The sequence below is a fragment of the Geospiza fortis genome, unplaced genomic scaffold (genome assembly GCF_000277835.1).
Source record: "Geospiza fortis unplaced genomic scaffold, GeoFor_1.0 scaffold16, whole genome shotgun sequence".
In the NCBI taxonomy this organism is placed as follows: domain Eukaryota; kingdom Metazoa; phylum Chordata; class Aves; order Passeriformes; family Thraupidae; genus Geospiza; species Geospiza fortis.
In genome coordinates, this window is record NW_005054302.1 from 7,357,518 (window position 1) to 7,367,495 (window position 9,978).

Below are 9,978 nucleotides of genomic sequence, written 5' to 3' on the forward strand. Positions count from 1 at the left end.
GTTTCTAAACAATTGCAAAGATCTTTTATTCTGCTGTTGCAGTCTATAGGAAACTGAAGCCTTTTTCCTCATAGTCAGACTATTCACCATGTAATGTAGAAATACATGGATACTGCGCAGAAGTTTAATAAACCCTGGTTTAGTTTCATTCCAGTCAATAAGGGGGTGAACTTAGGCAACCTGATCATAAATAGTGCACTCCAGAAAGAATAGTAGTGGAATAGTAAAGTGAAATCAGTGGACTTTAAGAAAGCACATTCTAATAAGCTCAAATAATTAGCATGTAAAATTTTATATGAAAAAAGTGCAAGGAAGATGTAAAATTAAGGAGAGCTGGCAATTCCACGTAGAGCACAAATGGCAAGCAATTATTCCAATCATATAAAAAGCCAATCAGCCAAGCAGAAGAGACTAAGTCATAAGGTTCCCACTGATTTCAAGTACAGAACGGAGCACACAAAATACCAAAACTATGCCAAACTGATGTGATTTTTTAATGGAAGACTGGTATGATCACATCAGTCAAAGCAAATCGTAAAGTAAGCAAGAGACTCAAGAAGTAAGTTTGTACTTCAAGTGCAATATCATAGGATGACTAAAGAAAGTGTTAGCTGACTAATCACAGGGGAAAGAATTATTAAATTATTAAGAACAAGTACTTTTTCCCCACATTCGTCAGCAACATGGAAGCTGTGGCTGGAGAGTTCATATAAAGAGCACCAGTATAAAGCAGGTAAGAAATCCACCTGGCATAAAGGAAGAACAAGTTAGAGAACACTTAGGTAAGTCTGCCATTTTTAAATGGTTGCACAAGTAATATTCATGTGTACATTTATATTTATCTGCAGCAACGTCAGAACTCCTTATTTATTATTTCTAGCCTTTCAGAATTCATGGAGAAGAGAAACATTCTAAAATATTAGAAGAAAGAAAATGAAAAGCCCATTCATTATAAAGGGCTACATTTGCAAAACTGTATGACATAGAGGGCAATAATTTGCAAAAAGAATTGCAAAAAAATGAAGATGGATAAGCTTTGGAACAGATTTCCAAGTGAGGCTGATGCACCCGATGCACCTTGATGGAACAATTTTGACAAACATCTCTTACAAACAACAGGTATCTGAAGATATCCTCCCATCACATTTAGAGTTATTCTTGACAAAGAAAAAGTCATCATTATTTTAAATTAATTTCATTGACTTAAAGAAGGGTTTCCTGATTTTGATACACTGTTTGATACATTTAGTAAACAACAACAATAACAGAAAATATTTCTATTACAGGATTCTTGGTTTCATCCAAAAAAATCGATGGCAACAAAATATAAAGTTATTTAATCAACTGATATAGCAGTATATTTATTATCCAACTTACTTTGTAGCTTTTCATCCAGACAATCCAGAGACTGGAAAATCTTCTGTTCTTCTATGGAAAGGGTACTCCTGCCTGGACACAGAGCCGTTTTAAGCAGTGAGAGCTGTCTGGCTGGCTTCACATGGTCCATGACTGCCAGGATTTCACTCTCTGCAATTGGTGTACTTGCTAGTTTTTCTGCCACTAGAAACTGAGCAGTGCTTTCTGAAACTGAAGAGATTACAGGGGGATCTTCAAATGAGAAGGGCTCATTTGAATAAACTTTTAAATAAACTGCTCTTTTTCATAACCATAGGTCTGGGAAACACACAAAATTGACTTTAAAAGAAGAAAAAGGTGGGAAAATCAAGAAACATGAAATGTTAGAAAATGAAATAATTAAGGACATTAATTTATCTTACAAATGGCACCAGAGAAGGTACTATTGAGTTTGGAAATATGTAATGATAACAAGCAATACCTGTCCACATCATACAGTTATATGTGACACATACAGTTAAAAAAACTCTAGGAATTGAATAAAAATGGAATATATGCTGTAATGCATTTATAAAACCATTAATATCATGCTACATGATGCTATATCTTATCTTTACAGGAAAAAAATGCTGTATAGAATTACCCTTTCTTACTTAGAATCACTGATGCTAAAAGACACAAGCCATGTTACACAGTGGGTATATTCTGTCATTCTACTTTATGTATAACAAAGAACTGAAGTAAGTTGTGTTACTATACCTTCCTCAGATTTAGAGATGTTTTTCATCTTTTGTACTGGATCAAATGCAGATTGAATGGGACTCAGCTGGACAGCACATAATGAATTCTATCAAAAATATTGTAAGAGTATTTTAAGTATAATTTAAAGTAACTACCTTCTGAACATGTTTTAATATTTTGTATTACCAATGTTTTCAAGTGAAAAAAATATTATGGTACACAAATACAGAGATGTATTCTACTTAGTTTTATTCTTTTCATTAGCAGTGACAGCAAGGTGTTTATAAGCATTGATTCAAAATCATGTGACAATGAACAAATATTTGATATTCCTGAAACTCTTTCCATTTTGAAGATGAATAACATTTTAATTTTTATGGTGTTTTATATTAACCTGTGCATGATGACCAGGCTTCCATATTTTAGAGATGACACTTTGTCTTCTGCATTCTGAAAAACCTTGGTGTTTATTTTCATAGTTGCCAAAAACCTGATTTTGTCTTGTAACAGGAACACCACCTTGAATGACATGCAGACAAAAGTAAACAAAAATGTGTAAACAACAAAAAAATATAGTAGTAGCAGAACTTACAATGGGGAGTAAATGTCTCTGTCCACATTTAGATATCTACATCTGATCTCCCTAAATTGTCTTAGATGTGGACATAAGGAGCTTAAGTGAAACCCCACATTGAGTCCCAGAAAATAAAGATGGTCTGCACAGGGGTACAAGGTGTTACCAAGTAAAAAGGAGAATGAAAGTTGAGCTGTGATATAAAAAAATATCAAATAAGTAATGTTTCAGAAAATAAACTACATTTAGAGAATAATCTTAAAGTCTAACTGCCCAATTCAATAAATCACTGTTGATAAATTGTTGTATCTATATGTTAATTGATTCAACTTCCATTAAGATTCCATAGTAGTGTGCAGAAAACATATAGTAGTTCACAAAGTTTATGTGATTCACAAAAATCACAGAATGGTAGAGGTGGGAAGGGACCTTCTGAGGCCATCTGGTCCAGTGCCCCCACTGTAGCAAGGTCACATAGAGCTCATTGCCCAGGACCATGCCCAGATGGCTTTTGAGTGACTCCAAGGATGGAGACTCAAGAAAGTCTCTCGGCAATTTATGCCAGTGCTCAGTCACTCTTGCAACAAAAAAAAGTTTCCTGATGTTCAGAGGGAACTTCCTGTGATTCAGTTTGTACCCACTGCTCAGGTACTTTCAGTGGGCACCATAAGTCTAGTAAGTCTAAAAGTCCTCTTTGCAGCTTCCTTCCAGGTATTTACAGACATTGGTAAGACTCCCCAAGGCCTTCTCTTCTCCAGGCTAAATACTCCAAGCTCTCTCAGCCTTTCCTCATAGGAGAGGTGCTCCTGTCCCTTTACCATCATGGTGGCTCTTCGCTAGACTCTCTCCAGCATGTCCATGTCTCTCTTGTACTGAGGAGCCCAGAACTAAACATAGTATTCCAGGTGTGGCCTCACAGGCATTGTGAGGTTTAAAAGTCATGGATTTAAACCTTATTTCTATAGCTTGGCATTTTGTGGTTAATCTTATTAATTCATACATCTTTGTGCTAATTTTTAAAAGGCAGTACTGCTGGGCAGCATTTTCTCTCAGCTAGAGAGGTCTAATCTAGACACAGTACCTCAAATTTATCTCAGTTTTGCCTGGTGTAGCAATACATTTTCAAAATGGAAGCCTCAAGTCTCAAAATTAAAATTATGTTCTTAACTAAACTTTCATGCATACAAACTGGAGGTGCAAACTAGAATTTTCACGTGCAACTCAGGAATCTACATACCTATATTTGTAAACACAGTTACTAGATTTGTAAATAACGTTACTTGATTTAAACTTGGGAACACAAATTACCTATTTATTTGCACAATAAATATTTACATGTGCAGTTTAATGAGCTGTTCATAATTTGACCAAGAGTTGCATTACTGATTCTAACACAATTTTATTTCTTTTCTGGTTTTTACAGTGACATTAAAGCAGAATTCTTATCACTCATAGAAAAAGAACTGATCCTAGAAACATATTTGAAACTAGTGATCTGGCTGCTGTCATCAATAGTAACATGGGACACATCAGCTTTGAAACATTGCCATTTAGTTATATGCAAATTATTGTAACACAATACATGGTGCTGAATAACATCTGAAAAAGAAAGGAGATGTGATCATCTTAAATTAATATGAGAGAAAATTAAAAAAAAAAGAAAAAGAAAAAAGAACCCCCATGTTCGATTAGTAATCACATAATGTTTTACTGAAAAAATAGAATTCAAAGTTGCTCTATGTCTATGCATCAATACTTTATTTAATTAATTTGCAAGACTAGATCAATGCTAAGGAGAATATTCCTTTGAGATATATAAGACAAAATAATAATAATCAATACTATCTTTAGGGAATGAGATTTTGAGCAGTGTACTGCTATTTAACCTTAAGCACATTAATTAGCCCCAGATTTGTCACAGGCTAAAGGTTAAACACATTTTTAAAGCCTTTACTGACTGAACAAGAAAGGTGTTAAAAATTCTAATATGCAGCTAGAATAATATGCTGTAATATTTGTCAGAGAGAAGACATACAACTTGAAGCCTGGAAGCCAAACTAAATTAAGATCCTCATGGACAACAATTGTATTCATCTGGTTCTCACTTTCTGTACATTTGGCAAAGCATTGCAACAGATCACATTTTCTACAGTGTCTTCACAAACCTCATGGAACTCTGCAGATATTTTACTAGAGAGCAGTGCAGTATTCAGTCTCACTGCAAGCACTTTAGGACAAGACTGTGGTGTCTATGTGCATTTGCAGGCAATTGAACAAATAACAGCAAGTCAGTAAGAGCTATCTAGAGTATTTAAAATAAAGAAGACTTTCAAAATACAAAATATAAGCAGATACTGAGGGAGGGCAACCCACATACATTTTAAAAGGCAGTTACTCAGTCCTTCTTTAAAAGAGCTGGAGTTATGTGGCACTGGGGATGAGCATTTAAAGCTGCAGTGAAGACACTGTTAGAAGTGCACAATTTGGACCCAGGACATTTCCTGATTCATTTATCTCATGTGCAGATAAGGACATCAAGAGACAAAAATCTCTGCTGGAGGCAAGGCGTGGTAAAGCAAGTCTTCATTAATTTCCAATGTAAAATCAAATAGGTTAAGTCACATTACACAGATCTTAAACTCATCCGTTTGACTTTGAACTGGAACAGACAAGGAGATAAATATTTTCTGTTCCCACCCCTGCTTTAGGCCAAGAATATTCACCTGCTTGCATCTGCTCTTACACAACAGAGATGTTCTGAATCACTCCATTAAAACTGTAAAAACTGTTAAAACTGTATTACTGTAGATAAAAGTAAAAATGTGTGTGGGTTAAAGTTAAGGATATTCATCATTTTGTTAGAAAGTATCTTTGAGTTCCATGGCGAGACCTTGGGGTGATGCCACTATGAGAAGCAGTTTGGAATACTTCTTGTACCTGAAGCAGGGACTACAGCTCTCAGGAGCTCCAGCTGCAGCACACAGCAGGAAGCAAACCAGCACACTACACAGAAATTAAAAGCACAAGGATGTCATCAGTGCCCAAGACACGGAATATAGCTAGGCTGCATGGGACAAACAAGGCAAATCAAAAAGCAAGAAATGTCAATTGAAATGTAAACCCCAGGAGATTAAGGTTTACTCTCCCAAATATTTCTTATCCATCTTTCCTGTACCTTATCAACCAATTTGTGCCTCATATTGCTCCCAAGGTTAATTTTTAATAAAATGCAGGATTGTTCCTCAAATTTCTTAAAATTCTTTATAAATCAGATATACTTTGCAGCTGAGCAATGTTTGCCTGGCAGAAGCTCTTTAATTTTAACTAATCTTAATTTTTGCTCAGCTTTTGATGGTATTATTGGGACTAAGTCTCAGTAATTGTAGGCATTTAGAGTGTCAGCATTTTAAAAACAGTAGAACTAACCTTCTTTCACTCTCACATGGCAGTGACTGTTGGATAAGCTATCACTCTTAGTTACCTTGTAAAACTCACTTGTATAAACTTAGTCACTTACTCCTATATCATTATTCAGACCACCTGTCACATCTGCTCATTAGTCATGAATATAATCTCAGGAAAAAGACTTCCTTTTCATTTAATATTGCAGAGAGCTATTAGAAATGAGGATTGACGTTTGAGAGGCCTCTGGGCACCACTAGAATAGAAATGAGAATGACAAATGGTGAAAGCTTGTTAAAACTGGCTGTGTTGTGTGAATGGATGAAAAGGTAGGATGTTTTAACTGAAAACAAATCTGTGATGTATTTGAAGAAGACTTTTGTCTGAACATTCCCCAACCCCAGAACCAGAAACATGACTCTTACCAGAAGCAGATTCTTTTGGAGCTTGGGTAGAATGTGCTCCATGCCAGAAGGTGCTTGTTTTTCCAGCTGCTGGAATATGATGGAGATGTAATCTATTTTTTGTGTTAACAGGTCTTCTCTCAGAGCAAGTTACTGAATGATGTTGACAGGCGCTTGCCTTAGCATTATTTACAGAACAAGTATTTTTTGCCCAAGGTTTGTCCTTGGCTGTGCTGCAGTCAGGTGTAGAGATGGTAGTGGCCAAGCCAGCACAGCCAGCAATATTCTCACTGTTTTCTGCACTGTTCCTGTTTAAAACCTGACTGGCTGGCACAACATGCCTGTCATTGAAATCACTGCTGCGAGCACTGGTAGCTTGCAGGCTGGCAGGCGGCAGTGACTGACACCCAGGGCTGGCTGTGTTCTCAACACTTCTGTTTCCTGGCAGAGGTGTGGAAGGTGGGTGAGGTGCGAGGTATTTCCCTGGAGCATTTTCAGTCTTGTTGGCTTCAGTGGCTGACTGCAGTTGGATCAGAGTGCCTCTTCTCTTCTTGGGCATAAAATGTGACTGGACTCTTACAGATGTTGCTCTTCTGGTTATTTTTGCCTTATTTTTGAGTTGATCACCTTCTTTAACTTTACCATTATTGCTACATACTGGGGGTTTACTTGTTTCATCTTTTGATACCACCCAAACTTTCTTAGCAGAAAAGGATCCTGTAGATGTAAATATATTCTGAGATGGGTATTCTTTATTTGATTTTTCAGTATTAATGTTTGGTTTTGACATATAAGAATTTTCCTGATGATTTTTTATGAACATGGGGTTTGAAGGCTGAGCAACAATACTTAAATTATTCTTAAGAGCGTTATTTGCAGTTTGAACACATTGCAGTTTTGAAGAACATATTTCACTGATGCTTTTTTCACAGCATTTTTCATCGTTTTCTATTATTATCTGGTCAATTTCATCACACCATTTTAGCTTCCTATTGCATTTTTCAATTTCTGCACTTTTGTTTTTTATTTTTGCCAGTTCTAAACTGTCTCTGATAGATGACATGAGTTGAGTGCCAGAACTGATCGCATGGTCTGTAACCACAGCTTTGAAATGACTAGGTTCATATTTAGAACCCTTCTTTAAGATACTTCTGAATAACTTCACTCTTTTTCTTTCAAGAATATTATTTTTCAGGATTTTGTCCTGTGCAGGAGTGCCAGAATTGAACCCTGTATCAGATAACAGTGACATATTTTCAACTATATTTCCCTTTCCTTCTTTATTATTCTGTTGTTTAACTTGCAACAGAACTGAGGCATTTGGTATGTCCTGAAATAAAGATGTTTCTGAAATAATATCATTCATACATTTAATATTTTCTTCTTGTGTTTCAGTCATTTTTCCTAAGGTATTTTTTAAAAAGCCTGTACTGATGTTTTTGTCCTTTGGTAATACATCAGCTGTGCTGGGAATGCCAGTGGAACATCCCTGATTAGGAAATAAGATTACAGATGTTGCAATAGGTTGACTGGATGCTTGCATAGATTTAGTTCTCTCCTGTGGGGTCATTTTAAAACTCTGATCTTGCATCAGATCCTGAATTCTTTCTCCTGGAATAGAATCAGAGCTGTCCCAGGCTCTGCTAGGATTGAAAACAGGATGACCAGTGGCAAATGTGCTAGCTGTCCCAGAAGATGGCTTGCTTCTGTCTTTTATGTTTTGCAGAAAACTAAATGCATTACTTACAGAGCTCTTTTGCTTACCAGAGGCAGAGAATTCTGCAGGTTGTTTTCCAGATCTGTGAGAAACAGATGATTCCTCTTCTGAAGTGTTTACATGTTCAGCGGGAGTTAGAACATTATGTTTAGCTAAAAGATCATGAATAGGTATGTTGCGGTAGTGTAGCAAATCTACATTTCTCAGACAATTATTTAGATGCACATTTTTAGAAGTACTTTGATCTGTGTGAAGTAAACCATTATTCCTAGTCTGGCATTTTTCTGGATCATACAGGGCACAGTCACACTGTGTGGTAAAAGATGATTCACTCTGTGTTGTGCAATTTCCATTTTGTTCTCCAGCCTCAAGACTGTCAAGGCTCATCAGGCTTTCTGAATCATCTGTTTCTTTGACTTCTTGATGAAAATTCTGAAATACAGGCATAAAACCAAACTCTCAGATTTATCAGAAATGTGGTTTTGCTGATAATAATTTTTCATTAATGAGAGATTAGACCAAATAAATATTGAGCCTAGTGTTTTTGTGACTTAGGGTCATATCTCCATGTGTGTTTCCATCAAGTCAAAATTTACCTGGGTTAAATTCCAAAAGAAAATGACATAGTTTGGAAAGAAATCCAGAAGAGAGAGCAGCATAGTTCAACAAATTTAATCTTACTTTATATATAAATCTGCAATATTAAAAAAGGAACTAAATTTATCGGAACATCAGTACTGTTTCTGAATTTCCCTATGAGACTGGGTGGTTTTCATCCTCTGTAAGGGTACTTGAGTTATAAATTGAAAGAAAATCCATGAAAATGAAGGTTTGATAGGGGATTTACTCCAAACTGCAACTTTTCCATATTATTAGACTGAGTATACTTCTTTTCAGAGAAAGTGCCACAAGTGATGAAGAGTTAAGCCTTGTCATGGTAAACACAGAAAAGTCTCTTGGTTATCATAACCACAGTGATTAACAACTCCCCCCAGTGAAACTCCTTCTTCAAGTCTTTCAGAAAGAAGAAAATATGTCCTATTCAATGACGACAGATCAAGTCCCAGGGCATAAGGGACTCATCCACTTCCCCAACCTCTTCATTAAATTTTAATGGAGTCATGAATAACAGCAACTGGCACCATCTGAAACACAGTGGGACAGCTGTGTGCATGTACTATACAAATGTTTTCTTCACTATTGCTCCTCTATCCAAGCACTGAGATGCTGACGTGGTTGAAAATACATATTTTGTTAAGTACAAGATTTCAAAATACACATGAACATAAAGGAAAAAAAGCATGTCAACAATTTTCAGTCTCATACATTCTTGCCTGGAAGTTCACTTTCACACAGCTTAGCAGCAAAGTAATTTTAAACCTTATGTTGGACAAAATTGGTGTGAAAAATTAAGAGAAGCTGAATTAGATATGCACTCTTATTCAATAAAAGGAAAATGTTTCAACTAGCAAAATCTGTTAACCTAGGGTGAGTGACTATATATCCGCTTGCAATGACATTGAATTAACATTTTGAAAACTCACCAAACACCGAATTCTTTAGCAAATACTAACACATTTTTGTAGTAAACATTTTTTATTCCAATAAAATTGTTATATCTAAATATTGTATAATTTATAGCTATACAAATGTATTAAACTGCAGAAGAAAAAGCTTAGTAAGTCCTGAAAGACTTTTTATTATTGAATTAAATCTTATCTTGCACTAAATGTTTAGCGGTTGGTGCAGTCTTCCATTATAGTTGTGATCTGAGATAAAGATAC

General features: G+C 35.8%; 1 protein-coding gene across 1 annotated transcript in view; it reads right to left on the reverse strand.

The window, feature by feature from the left end:
- The window catches only part of CEP126 (centrosomal protein 126), a 36,520-nt gene that overhangs the window by 3,952 nt on the left and 22,590 nt on the right, over window positions 1–9,978 (reverse strand). Inside the window, exons 5-8 of the mRNA XM_031066075.1 lie at window positions 6,835–8,626; window positions 2,492–2,616; window positions 2,116–2,203; window positions 1,378–1,587 (exon numbers count right to left, since the gene is read on the reverse strand). Coding sequence (XP_030921935.1) covers window positions 1,378–1,587; window positions 2,116–2,203; window positions 2,492–2,616; window positions 6,835–8,626 — 2,215 coding nt within the window. The remainder of the gene's footprint in view (window positions 1–1,377; window positions 1,588–2,115; window positions 2,204–2,491; window positions 2,617–6,834; window positions 8,627–9,978) is intronic.